General features: G+C 42.2%; 2 protein-coding genes across 3 annotated transcripts in view; one reads left to right on the top strand and one right to left on the bottom strand.

The window, feature by feature from the left end:
• LOC141917552 (antigen WC1.1-like) overlaps window positions 1-6,331 on the top strand; it is a 31,474-nt gene extending 25,143 nt beyond the window's left edge. Inside the window, exons 15-16 of one of the 2 annotated variants that reach the window (XM_074810812.1) lie at window positions 664-816; window positions 4,651-6,331. In XM_074810812.1, coding sequence (XP_074666913.1) covers window positions 664-816; window positions 4,651-4,757 — 260 coding nt within the window. In that variant the 3' untranslated portion in view covers window positions 4,758-6,331. Of the gene's footprint in view, window positions 1-663; window positions 817-1,511; window positions 1,596-4,650 lie in introns of those variants that run through there. The other variant, XM_074810822.1, reaches the window with a different exon arrangement.
• A 2,232-nt stretch (window positions 6,332-8,563) lies between these two features.
• Window positions 8,564-14,463, bottom strand: part of LOC141917559 (rap1 GTPase-activating protein 1-like) — a 65,586-nt gene continuing 59,686 nt past the window's right edge. The window contains exon 24 of the mRNA XM_074810855.1: window positions 8,564-14,321. The gene's annotated coding sequence lies outside the window, so the exon portion shown is untranslated. The remainder of the gene's footprint in view (window positions 14,322-14,463) is intronic.

Here is a 14,463-nt window from a genome sequence, read left to right as displayed (position 1 = left end):
CTGGAGTAGTGCATCCAGCTCTGGGATCCCCAGCAGAAGAGAGACATGGACCTGTTAAAGTGGGTCCTGAGGAGTGACGCAAAAATGATCAGTGGAATGGAACACCTCTCCTATGGGAAAAGGCTGAGAGAGTTGGGGTTGTTCAGCCTGGAGAAGAGAAGCAGAACTGCAGATATTTTTCTCCAAAAGTTTGGCCTAAGTTTGTAGTCACATTTCATAGGCAAGCAGCCAAGGGTGGCTACTTAGCTAGATCATTTCAGAGAAATCTAACAGAAGGTGGCTAAAGTAACGAAAAGACAAGGAAGCAGGTGCTACACAAAGATAAACAAGGAATAATTTGTTGTTGTGCAATTATGAAATGCAATGAGAACTGTTACTTTAAATAAACCCTGTCACTATCTGCCTCCTTCTCCAGACCTTCTTTCCCTCCTGTCCCTCCTCCATGTTGATTTTCGCCTTGTTACAGCAATGTATAACAACTATTGTAGCTATATCATTGTTGTCTGGAGTACCTTAGAGTCCACAGGAGGATTCTTGGTTTATTATTGTCCATTATCATCATGGTAATGTCAGTATTACAGGCCCTTATCACTCAATCATCAGCTAGTGCTTTCTCTAGTGGAAGAACTCTCCCTGTTATAGTTAATACCTGTACTGTTTCAGAGGTCTCCCTACTGCCTGGAAATGCCCTTGAAGATGGTTATGATGATGTGACAGAAGCTTCTGGTCCTAAAGATGCTTCTCCTTCTGGGCAGAATGAACATGAAATCATTGGGAACCTTGAAGAAAGTGGCAGAAACAAGGATTCACAGACAGGTGAGGCCAGAAGAGCAGTGCTGTTAGTTTTCATAATCTATACTTATCATACAGAACTCAGGGAAAATCAAGGTGGAGGGTACCTCAAGGGATCACCTAGGTTTTATCTAACCCCTGTCAGGAAGGAACACTACCTACCTACACAAAGAATGTAGGTTAGATGTTTGTTATTCTGTTCTTACAGCCATTCAGTAGCAGTGCTTCCACAACCTCTGCAGGTAATCTATACCCATGCTGTGTTTTCCTTACAGCTGTAAAATTCTTGCATGTGGCCTAACCTCAGTCTTCACTGCTGAAATTAAAATTGTTACTTCTTATTACAATGACCCTGAGGATAGAGGAATTGAATTTATCTTTGTTAAAGCCTTTTAAGTACCTGAAGACTGTTAACGTATCTCCCCTCAGTTCTGTTTTGTATTTTGTTTCTCTAGACTGCTGCAACCTAAATTAGACAATTTTCTACTTCGGTCTTGTTGACTAGACCTCTGCTCATTCTGTATGTCTTCACTCAGGCTATGTCAGCAGGTCCATATCTTTCAAAAGGTGTTTCAAAACCAAACTTTTACAATATTTTTGTACAGCATGGTACTAAGACCTTACTAGTGTCAGGTAGAGCAGAAGGACAACTTAATACGTCTTATGGGATATCTTTCTGTTTATGCATGCTAGTGTGGTGTTTCCCTTTTTTGCAACAGCATGACACTCCTGACAGTTCAGTGCCTGACCTGATGCGACTTCAAATCCTGCTCTGTAAAATACTACATACCATCAGACACCGATTGTTCTAATTATGCAGTTGATTGTTTCTCCCTTTATCTGTTGTCCTGTAAGTGTCCTTACTAGATTTCATTCTATGGTCATCAAAACTTTGCCAGGATCATTTGAATTATAGTATGGTTTCATCTGGAAAACACAATAAGAACATCTGTCTTTACCTTAGGACTTAATAAAAATACTTAATTGTATTTAGGGCTGTCAAAGAATTTTACCTGGTACAGTGAGCTACACTGAGAATACCATTTTTGACTGAATTTGTACCCAATCTACAGAGGTTTGAGTTGGACCATATTTCTCTAGTTTAAATGTCATGTAGTTGAGTGACAAGTTGCTCTACTCCTTTATAAAAGCAGTTTCAGAAAATCAGAAAGAAAAATCAGATATATCTGGTGTGATTTATTTTTGATAAATCCATGTTATTTGTTAGCTACCTCCTTTGTTCTTATCTCCTTACAAGTAGCTTATTTGTTCTCATATCTTTCTGAAGCTGAGCCTTCTGTAACTCCTAATCTGTTTCTTCTCCCACACACACCATCTTAAAAATAAGCATATGTTGTTCATGTTTTCCCAGTCTTCACAGCCTGCTCTCTGTGAGTTCTTAAAGATGGTGGATAGTGCCTGAAGGATGGATTCAGCTAGGTTTTTAACCTAGCACTAAATTTTGTCAGGCCCATCTAATTTAAAAATAATTGACAAAAAAATATTTAAGATAGACTTTTCTTTCTCTGTGCATGTAATATAACTGCAGAAGACCTTCTGATCAGCAGCTGAACTCCACCTTTTGGGGTAGTGATAAATATATTTGACAGACTGAAGACATGAAAAAATAATAAAAATATTTTAGGACTCAAACTGAGTAGAGAAAAATTAGACATTTTTTTTTAATGGCCAGTTATTATATTCATTTTAACATTTTGCATAAAGTTGTATACATTTCTACCTTACTTAAATGAATTCTCAGTGTCTTTGTGAACCTCACTTGCCATTGACTTCATACAAAGCTACTCCATTGTATTGACAAACTTTGCTGTTTGCAAAAACTGTGTATAGTTAAGGTATATTCATCTCTCTCATCTGTTGTTTGTCTTCTAAAAATTAGAAGATACTAGGGGTTGCTAAATCTGGTGGTCTGATGGAGGTTCTACATCCCTAGGTCCAGCCAGTAGTGAGACTGAGCACACGTGCACATATAATACGTATTACTTGAATTACTCGAGCATGTCCAGAGAAGGGCAACGGAGCTGGTGCAGGGTCTGGAGCACAGGTCTGATGGGGAGCGGCTGAGGGAACTGGGGGGGTTTAGTCTGGAGAAGAGGAGGCTGAGGGGAGACCTCATGGCCCTCTACAACTCCCTGAAAGGAGGGTGCAGAGAGGGGGGATGAGTCTCTTGAACCAAGGAACAAGCCATAGGACAAGAGGGAATGGCCTCAAGCTGCACCAGGGCAGGGTTAGACTGGCTCTTAGGAAGTATTTCTTTCCAGAAGGGGTTGTTGGGCGTTGGAATGGGCTGCTCAGGGAGGTGGTGGAGTCCCCATCCCTGGAGGGGTTTAAGAGTCGGGTTGACCCAGCACTGAGGGATCTGGTGGAGTTGAGAACGGTCAGTGTGAGGTTCATGGTTGGACTGGAGGATCTTCAAGGTCTTTTCCAACCTAGATGATTCTGCGATTCTGTGATATATGCAGATACAAAAGGCTGGCATGTAAAGACAACAGACGTAAAGCATAGCACTCAAACACAAGCAGCACCAATGGCCTCATTCTGTTCCCCTCTCTGTCTGACCAGGATGAAAGCTTATTGGTGGAAAACGTATACGTACACACACAATATGGATCCCTCCAGTAGCTGGCCTTAGAGCCACTCCAGTTTCTGGTAATCAGATCTACAAACACACACCTCCCTCACACACGTGAGCACGAACACTATGCTTCCACCAGTAACTGCCCTTAGACATTCAGTCTATCCAATAACTGGTCCTGGAAACACTTGGCTTTCCAGTTACTTCATACACCCACATGCACACTAACACCCACACGTATGCACAACACGTCCTGCAGTAGCTGGGCTTAGGCATGCAGTCTACCAAGTAACTAGGCCCTAGATCCCCTGATCTCCCCCAGCTGCTGGTGTCTGGGCACATGAGCCCCCAAGACTCAGATGCTACCCCAGTTGGCGGCACTTAAGAGTTCTCTCCACTCTGGTCTCTCCAGTTGCTGGCACCACAGACACACAGTCCCCTCTGACCCACGGTCCAGCTCTGGTTGCTGGCACTTAGACCTCAATACACACACATACACACAGAATGGAAAGCCCCCTTAGTCAGGAAAGCAACAAGTAATGGAGTTTAACAAGAAGACATGACAGATATTGCTGATCAGACACAGGGCATGGCCAAACAGGCATACTGGCCAGCAGCCTGTTTACATGCCACCAGCCCCTTTTATCCTGTTATCATTCTATTTTCTCATGTTTGTTCCTCCCCAAACTACACAGATCCTTCCTCTGTGCTTTTGTTTCCTCCCCTAAGGAGCCCATAGTAAGTTGTCTATAATCCTAAGACGGTCCCAAGATGATTCAAGTCTCATACCTTTGTGGGCAACAACACCTCTCAGTCAGTAAGGTGGGTTACATCCTCTTAAAGGGTTTCAAACACAAACAATGGGATGTGATAGCCCTGAGAGGAGCCAGATCAGGGCACATCTGTGGGATGGACAAGGACAGATCTACTAAATTCACAATGTGTCAGATAACACTTGAGGCAGTAAAACAGCGTTGGGTTATTTAGGGATTTTGAAGAATTGCCTTTATTAGAAGTGTTTAAAGTTAGATCAGTAACCCATTTTCTGGGAACAGCAAGCTTGATCCTTGGATATGTGCACATGTAGCAGTGGGCAGGATGAGACAAGCAGTCCTCACGTCTTTCACAGCCGTGCATATCTAAGGTTCTAATTTCTGGAAGACACAACTGACAGTCCATGCTGCCAGTTGCTCAACCATGAGGTAAAGGTAACACATACAGGATGTGCATTTATCTCAGTGTTCTTCCCTTCATTTTTTCAGACTGGAGTCCTAATGTGTCAGGAAACAGGAACTCTGAGGCTGAGAGACATTCATCCACTGCTCTTGAAGATACAGGCTATGATGACATTGAAGAGCTGGGCCACTGACAGAGACTGCTGAGTTGTACTGACCACTTTGGAAATACACCTCTGTTCATAAAATGCTAATAGGGTACTAGTAGAACCAGAACAACCCGCATGTAGGATTTAGTTTACTTAAGTTTGGTTTATTTGCAGAGAAGTGATTACATAGTTAGAAGATACACAAATGTGACTGCTAAGAAAATCTGATTTCCTTTATAATTTCTCGTTGCCACAATTGACTGTCAGTTTTGCTTTTTATTTCTAAATATTTTCATTGTAATTTTTTTTTTCTACTGAGTTAATTTTTCATCTTATGAGATTTTCTTATTAGAAACTGGTTAAAGATCTCTTCTCAAATTTATGCTTCTCCCAGACACATGGGACAGCTTTCTGGAGATTATTAGGAATGGAGACTGAACTCCAAGAAAATCATCAAAGTTTCATCTTTTGAATATTCTTGCTTGTCACACAGAATATGAAGACAAGAATTAATTTTCTAGACAGTGCTTTGTGAGATGAGAACCTCAGTAAGAGGTTATTCTTGTCCTCACTTTACCTGCAGGTCTGTCATTTGAATAATGTACAAGTGAATCACACAGCTGATTGGAGGGAAAAGCTTCTCTCCTCTTTTCTCCCTCTATACCATGATGACTTATTGCCTCCCAAAGCCGTACCGATTATACAGCAAGAGAAAGTTTAATTTCTTTCCACAAATGGCAAGTAGTCATACCTATAGGTGTCTGTCATGTCATTTCTTTTAATCATATGAAGGCAGATTGAAAAGTACTGCATGTTGATGGAATAGAAGGTGAAGTATTGTTGTCTTGGCTCCTAATGAAATTTCTTTCACGTCTTGAAACAAAAAACCTCCCTTGCATTCTGTCATCTCTCTTGGCCTTCATTTATCCCTCAAAATCTGAGATCTACCTTTCCAGTAGGCACTCCTTCTCCACCCAAGAAAGCTGCTAATTTATTCAAGAGTGTGAAGGAAATTTTTTATGAACCTTATTCAGATCAACTAAGTATCTCAAAAGAAAAAGGTCTGAAACTTCAACATGGATATGATTTTTTTGATCAGAGGATAAATGTAGTGGAAACGCAGGCTCTTGAGAATTTGTCTAGAGCATGCCAATGTAATGATGCATCCAGAAGAAATATCTGTGAGAGTCACCCTAATCTAGATGAGACTCTCATTTGCACATAAAAACAATAGTTGTTCTAGCCATCATGATACATTAAAAAAATGTGAGTTTATCCCAAGCAGCTGAGAAGACACACAGACAAACAAATCTCTTCCCAGACAATCTCCCTAACCTCATTATCCCAGCATCAGGACACCTTACAACCCTGTGCCAAGGACTGAAGCAGAAGAGGTTGCATGAGATGAACCAAATATTTCTTTGTATTCAGTGGGTATCCTGGCAAATCTATGCTTCCCTGGCTGTCTCACTCTCAGTACTGACTGGAGCTTCCTGTGGAATATCATGAGAGCACAAGAGTACTCTGTACTGCTATGATTCTGTGATGCACAGGATGTTTCTATCTGTGTAACTTTATCCTTTCCAAGCTAGACTGGAAGCAGTGAGGAGGGAATTCAAAAGGAAAGAAAAGTCTAGCGAACACAAGGCACTTTGTTAAAAGAGATCCTAAGGGAAAGCAACCACCTTGACATCTAGCTCCAGGCAAGCGTGGTTTACTTCTTCCCTGGTCAAACCTAGGATCACAGGAGGACATAAAGACTCTGCAGAAGCCAAGTCTTTAAGAAAGGAATTCTTGCTGATTGCTTCTCCAGCAGCATCAGCAAGACCTGACAAGCATGCTACAGGCATGCTGTGAGACACAGAAGGAGAGAAACACATACATCCATGTAATTTAACTGCATCACGCTATCTGCTTGTCCTGGCTCACTAATAGAAAAAGTAGGAAAGTGGAAATAGAGAGTGTTTGCAAGGAACAGGAAAAGGCAGCAACCAATTCTATGTCAGAAGTATGTGTAGAACACTATATTCCCTGCCAGAATTATCTATACAGGACAGGACTTCCCCTCCCTGGGTGCGCCAGGCTGGGCTCCAGGGACCAGGAAGGAGGAATCCCCTGGGCCTCAGAGATGGCAACAACTGATGTCACTGGCATGATCCAGTTGAGCTGAATACTCCCCAGGTATATAATGGTATATAATCCTCAATGTGGCAAGTGAACTGATCGTGGAAATGTATCCACAGTGTTAAAATTTGTAACTAAACTCCTATAGAAATAGGGGTGCACCTGAATGGGACCTGCCCAAGGAAGTTTTTAGGATGATTGGAGTAACCAGGCTGAAAGCATATTAACAGAACACAAGAATAACAAGAGATGTAAAGCGGCTTAACGGTGAGATCTATCAGGCAAAATTTCTACTCTGAGGGATGAAAACAGATGCTTACAGAAGTATGTATAAGACCTCCTATAAGTAACAGATCACTTCAAATTACTAAATCAGAAACAATATTGGCTAATGAGCAGGATGAAAATCAAGAGAATCAGATTAAGGCTGAGCTCATTATAAATTTGTGAAAAAGTCAGTTACAAAAGGAAAATACACTATTGCAAAGCTATAGCCTCAATTTACAGAGAGATTTAAACCTTGTGGAGTCTGATAGCAGAATTCTTGAGCACTGCATACAAATTTCAACCTCACCTGATTTTACTCAGTTTGATCCCTCTAATCCTCCCATACCTATTTTTCCCTACGCTGAACACCTTTAATTCTTTCTCTGAAACAACACAACTCCATAAATAATGTAAATAATGTACTTAGTGGAAATACAAATTTCTCACAGCTCCTGTCATTAGACAAACACCTAGACATCCTGCTAGGAAGGAAGAAATGGCTGCACAGGACAACCCAAGGTCAGCCAGTATTATTTTAGCAGCACAGAGGCCTGTGTTTCTGAGGATGCTTGGACAAAGATCCTGACCTAAGGGAAAATACACAATTTCTAAAGAGCCTGACCCTCCTAGGGAACTTTAAAGATTTTCCCCCTGAAGAACAACTAAAATATGGAAACACAGGATGGGTCAGGTTACAGTTTATGTGTCACACTGCATGACATCCCACTCATCAACACTCCTTCCTTCCAGATAATTTAAGTGCTAAAAATAACAGCACTTAAAAGGGGTCACTGCAGGGGAAGAGAGTTGAAATAGCATTCAGAGACCAGCACCACCCCACCCTGGAGTGCCAAAGATGTAAGGGTCATTCACAAGAGCAGAAGGAACTGTGTTTTAATCCATATTAAACTTCCTCTTAGGCATACAGAGTCACAAACATGACTAGGAAATGGTAAGAGAGACAAGACTAAAATTCTTCAACCATTAGTTGATGGGCCATCAAGAATCTATAGGATTAGCTTTGAAGAGAGTCGACTAGGACTTTGTAACTGATAAGAAGGGGGAAACAAGAGAACATGAGTATTATGGATATTTGTGGAGGTCTGGGGGACTATGCAAAACTTACTAGGGAATATTTAGGGAAAGAGTCAAAGGTAGGGAAAAAGGGGAATCAGGAAGGAACAAAGTTGTGGGAAAGAATAAAATGATCCATTTGTGTGTAAGCAACTGCTGGTCAGAACACTTGTCTGAATGAGCCCTGTGCCTGATTACTATCTTATTTTACTAATATTTATTAAATATCTTTCTCTTTAATTTCACCCGCTATCCTACGTGAGACTGTTCAAAGGTGTCATGTTTTAACCCGGCAGGCAGTTGAATACCATACAGCTGTTCGCTCACTAACCCCACACACAGTGAGATGGGGAAGAGAACTGGAAAAAAAAAGTCAAATTCATGGGTTGAGATAAAGACAGTTTAATAGGACAAAAAAGGAAAACAATGGAAAAAAAATAATTAAAATATACAAAACAAGTGATACATAATGCAATTGCTCATCACCCACTGACCGATGCCCAGCCAGTTCCTGAGCAGCAGTCCCCAGACTGCTTTCCCCCTAGTTTATCTACGGAGCATGACGTCACATGGTGTGGAATATCCCTTTGGCCAGTTTGGGTCAGCTGTCTTGCTGTGTCCCCTCACAGCTTCTTGTGCCCCCAGGCCTCCTTGCCAGCAGGGCAGTATGAGAAACTGAAGAGTCCTTGACCACTGCTTAGCAACAACTAAATCAGTGTGTTATCAATATTATTCTCATTCTAAATTCAAACCACAGCACTAAAACAGCTACTGGGAAGAAAATTAACTCTATCCTAGCCCAAAACAGGACAAAAGGTCTAGGTGACAGCAACTGGAGACACCAGACTAACTGAATCAAATACCAGCAACTAGAGTTAGATCATGGGTGATAACAGCCTGTGTCTTTGTGGTGCCAGCAACCAACTTTGTGGTGGGTCTCAGCATCAGCAATGGGAGAGACCATGGGTCATAGGGCACATGTAATGGGGATGCCAGCAACTGGAGGGACCTCTCTATTTGTATTCTCCCCTAACCTGATGGGCATGGGTTTGTTGTAAAAGGATATAAAAGCAAAAATTTAGCAAAAGACAAAAAAGTAATGTTTCTCATACGATCTGCAGCTCAGAATCTAACTTTTGTTTCATAAGCAGGACCAATATTGCTATAAACAAATGTATGGTTGTCTAGTTCTAGGATAGGACTACTATATTTTTAAGATTTATGACCAACAGAATGATGATCTGAAACCATGCTGTGGAAAGTCCCTATTTTTGTGTCCTTTAGGTGAACTTAGGTCATTATAATATGAAAACCACACCTCTGGAGATTAAGTTACCCGTCTCTTCATGAAGCCCCTCACCCTTTGAGCATGCGTACATTAATAGGTAGATACTGTGACTTTAAATGAAAGCAAGGAATAAAACTAGCCAATAGATGATACTGTGATAAAATACTAACCAATAGTTATGTATAGAGGCGTGTTTTTGTGTTCAGAATCAAACAAATCTGGTGTGTGTAACTCAAGTGTGCTGGCCACTTTGGATGCATAGCACCCTCTTCTGTGCAGAACTATAATACATATCTTGATTCTGTGTGTTAATTGGCTCTTTGCACACTGCTGAACAACCCTGGTTTTGGGACAACAGATGCACATGTGTAATTTGCTAGAAATCTTCTGGTAGGGATGGGGTGAATCTGGTAGCTCAAGAGAAGCAAGGCTGCCACCACTCTATGACTCCAGGTACAACCAGTAGTGAGACTGAGAACATATTCCCATTAGGCACACACACAAACACACATATACAACACAGATCAACACAGTCAGACACACCTAGCACTCACACAGAATCAACAGCCTCATCCTAAACCTGCTCTGGCTGATCTGGATGAAGATCCACTAGGTACAACCTGGATTCCCCACCATAGCTGGGCTAAGACACTCAGTCTAACTAGTAGGTGGCTACCGGATCCCAGCCTCTTCAGTTGCTGGCACTTGGTCACAGAAGCCCCTGAGGCCACAGCCTCGCTCCAGTTGCTGTTACAGACCTCTTAACTCACGGACACACACACATACATACACTCACAACTTTCTAGCAGTTGGCCAGGACTCCCCTGGTCCCCTCTGGTAGCAAACTCCTGTGCTCTTGCCCTTTGAGACACACAGGCATGCACACACAGAGCTTACTGTCCCTGTGCTAGCCAAGTCATGTTTACATATGACTGACCCATTTTATCCCCTTATACCTCTATTTTCCCATGCTTACTCCTCCCAAAATCACCCAGATTCATTCCTTTCCCTGTCTTTGGTTCCTCCCATAAACACCCCTAGTGTAAACCCAAAATTATCATCCCCTGCACCCCAGACCCCACCCCCAACAGTCCTGCTCCTGCTGACTTGATGGGTTTTATCCCTAGACTTTGGGGCTGATGTCTGTCCTGGGACAGCCCTGGGAGGAGCCCAGGACAGTGTGTTCCACCTCTGGGAGAAGTGGAATCTGGGTTCTCACATGCCATTGTGTCTCTGAGTGCCTCTGGGCTTGCAGAGGTGGGCCTGTAACATGCTCCTATGATAGGACTGGAAGCAGCATTACTTGGGCTCCCCCACCCACCACTGTCTTTCTCTGCTCCTCTGTGGAGTGCAGATTAGGTTTTTTTATCAGATAACCTAATAACATCAAGCTGTACTACCAGATTAGGAGGAGGAAAACCTGGAAAGACTCAAGTCTGAGCGTGAGGTGGCTGAGGGAGCTTAAGTACAGTCCATGGGCCAAGCTGAGAGCCTTTGCTGATAATCAAGGGATCCATGAGTGAGACAAGTGTGTAAGTGCATGCCTGTTTGCCAGTGAGTATTGAGCTGGACTAGGTGGCAAGTAAAAGACCCATATACTGCGCAAGAAGGATCAGGATCAGGGCATGAACATGAGAGGGGCTAGGGACCCATGCTGATATTCAAAGTATCCGCAAATGTGCATGTGCTCATTAATCTAGAGGGTGAAGGGGTGTGTCATCACTAGTAAACCCCAGTCAGCCACAGAGCAACAGGACTGGACTATCATATTTCTTTTAGTTCTAGTAGCATTGTATGTGAGTGTTGTTGCAGGCAGCACTCTGCCTGTTGCAGTCTGTGTAGCTGGTCATGTTAGCGGGGGTGTGTGTGTGTGTGCGCGCGCACGTGCTTCTCCTCTATAGAAGCCCTACCAATTCTTCCAAAGAAATTTTTTTATTCAGTTGTTCATTAATTCTTTTTTGCCACCATGTCTACCAATATGCTTGGTAAAGACCTCACACTGAAGTTTCCCAGCTCTTCCCCAAATCCTGTCTCAATGATTGGTTCACTGCTCAGTACTCAGGTGTTAAGAAAGATTTTAGTGAGAAGTCACAAACTACTGTTGGCAGTTCAGATTTTTCATCTCTGAGTTAAAGTTACTTTAATTTCAGAAAGCTGCTTCGTTGAAAATCAAGATTACAGCAAAATGACTCACCAGGAGTGTATTCCAGATCACATTTAGGACTAAAGGGGGTTGCTGCCTACAGGACTGTGACACATGACAGGGTGCAGGGGAAGAGCATTTTGGGACTGCACAGGGCTTCTTGTGGGATGGTTAGGGGAGGAACCAAAGGTGGGAAAAGGGAAGAGTTTAGGTAACTGGAGGAAGAACAAATGTGGGAAAATAGACTGTAAGGGGATAAAAGGGCCAGATGCATGTAAATTGTTTGCTGATCAGTATACTTGTCTGGCCATGCCCTGCGCCTCTCTTCTTATTAAAGTAATTTCTAACTCTGCTGGGTGAGGGCTCTCTACTCTGCGTGCACATGTGTGTACATGGGTCTGAGTGCAGCAAGCGGAGTCAGACCGCAGGTCTCAGGGGCCTGTATGCCCGCAGTGCCAGCAACTGGAGAGAGTGCAGGTGTGCACACGAGTGTGTCATCACTAGTGAAGATCCAGCCAGACCAGCCTAGTGAGTAGGTGAGGCAACCTGAGAGCTGGGGCACTGAGTAGGTCTGGAAGGGCCGGCTCCAGGTGTGAGAGTGCCTGCGTGTCTCTAAGGGCAAGACCACAGGGAGGTCAGCTAGTGGGACATGGGAAGTCCTGGCCAGCTCCGTGTGTTTGTGTGTGTGCACGTGTGTGTGTCCATGACAGTCCGTACCAGCAACTGGAGTGGGGCTGTAGCCTCCAGGGCTACAGGCACCAGCAACTGGGGAGACCGACTGTCTGAGCCCAGCTGGTGCAGGAAGCCACCTTATATACCCTCATTAGTGGACTTCCATTTTGCTCAGCCAAAGAGGGTAGCAGAATGAGGCCACTGGTGCTGTGGTCGTGTGAGCTCTCTGAGCGTCTCTGTGATCTGTGTGGCCAGCTGTGTATGTATGTATATTTGTGGTACATACATATATGTACATATGTGTGCCTATTGGGAATATATGTTCAGCCTCACCACTGGTTGTACCTGAAGAGGACATGAAGCTGCAACAGTGTTGCCTCTCTTGAGCTACTGGATCCAGCATGATGCATTTCCTTTAACGTCCTTGACTTCCTTTTCCCTGAGAACTGTACATTTTGAGTACCTCATATAGCTGTATTTATTCAGACTTACTGGTAGTTTCATAGTTTTTCCTGAAAGCTTTTTACAAGTCAGTATCACACCAGCAACCTTCCATCCTCCTGAAATCAAGTGATGCTAAGTGAGAGGTTGCACATCCCTGGTGGTTATTGAGTTATTTCATGTTTAAATCCCTTTAGAAGTCTTGGCTGACATTCTCCGAGTCTGGCAGTGTGCCACTGCTCATTTCATGTGCTTGCTCTATAATGCCCTCAACTCACACTTCAGTTTAAGATAGTTTAAAGCAGAGTTCTCCTTTACTATAAACAAACACTAATACAAAAGATTTTTTTTTTTTTTGCAGATAGTATTTTGCTATGACTTTGTTTTCACTGAGCAATTCTTTTGTATCTTGACTGAACAGTGATTTTGTAAACTTTTTGGAAGATTTCTCCATCTGAAGTGTTTCAACACAGGTCCAACATTAATTCTTTAAGAACTGTTCCTCAAGTCATTCCAGATGCAGATGGCCATGGTTTCTCCATACCTTATAACACCACTGCACCTTTATTAAGGCTCATGAGCCAAATTTGAGATCTCAAATGATTTGGCTTCTTTCTTTCAAATATTTACTGATGTTTTCCTTAATAACATTCTACAAGAAGTTCGTGAATGTCTGGCTCCAATGCCCATTCAGACTCTATAGATCATAAAGGCTGAATGTCAGAACTGTTTTGTTAAGTTTATTAAGGACCAGACTCCTGCAACAACAGTAAATTAATAGGATATTTATACTTCAGATTACTACATATAAAATCCTATGTGATTTCAAAATTCCTTTAATTTTCCCTACTATCTCTCTTTATATAAATACATATAATAGGTAAGCAGTAATTCTGAGCCAGTTTGGCTTCTCCAAGGGAAAACTGAACTCTTGATTGTTTATAGTACCAGTGAATGAAGAATTGAGTAGAAAAAGTCAAGTGTGTAAAATTCCTAAAAGCACTCAAAATAATTTAGAAAGTATGTATTGATTATAGCTGTTAATAATGTTGGCCCATCCTTACAATGTCATTTCAGAGCTACATGTGAAACAGCACATTTCCTTTCCAAGGGTAGTTATATAATGATCAATCGATATAGTTTCATAGATGAAACATGTTAAATATAAAGACAAATAGATCTACTATAATGAACATCTATTCTTCTAACACATAAAAGTTTGTAAGCAACCATACTTCTATGCTGGAAACTGTTATAATCTCAACACTTAAAATCTATCGTCTGAAGCTAGACACATTCATATTTTAACTTCTGAAGAGGAACAGGCTCTTTTTCAGAGCTTCTGAGTGCTTGGAAGCCTACAAAACCCAGTGGGAGATGCCTGTCCAAGAGCTGAATTTAGCCCAGCATATTCAATATTCTATATAAGGGAGGAAGTAAAGACCTGGGCCTGTCGATGTACCTGAGTTACTTCAAAGAGCAAATGATGGTTGAAGAAGGTGGCAGGGAGGCATACTGCACTTCCAGATCAGACAGCATGAAAGATGAAATTCAGTTCTCTTAGGCCAGATTGTGATTGTCTCTGACGTCAAGGACTCACCTGAGGAAAGAAATGGAATTAACATGGGCTGCGTGCTTTTGGAAGAGCTGACTTTGTGCTGTTGACCATGTGCATATAAGAGTGAAACAAACTTACTGAGTATATCAAAAAGGAGATGGGAAGTAGCAAGATAGTATTTTGC

This window comes from Strix aluco, chromosome 2 (genome assembly GCF_031877795.1).
Source record: "Strix aluco isolate bStrAlu1 chromosome 2, bStrAlu1.hap1, whole genome shotgun sequence".
Taxonomy (NCBI): domain Eukaryota; kingdom Metazoa; phylum Chordata; class Aves; order Strigiformes; family Strigidae; genus Strix; species Strix aluco.
This window is presented reverse-complemented; position numbering and strand designations above follow the sequence as displayed.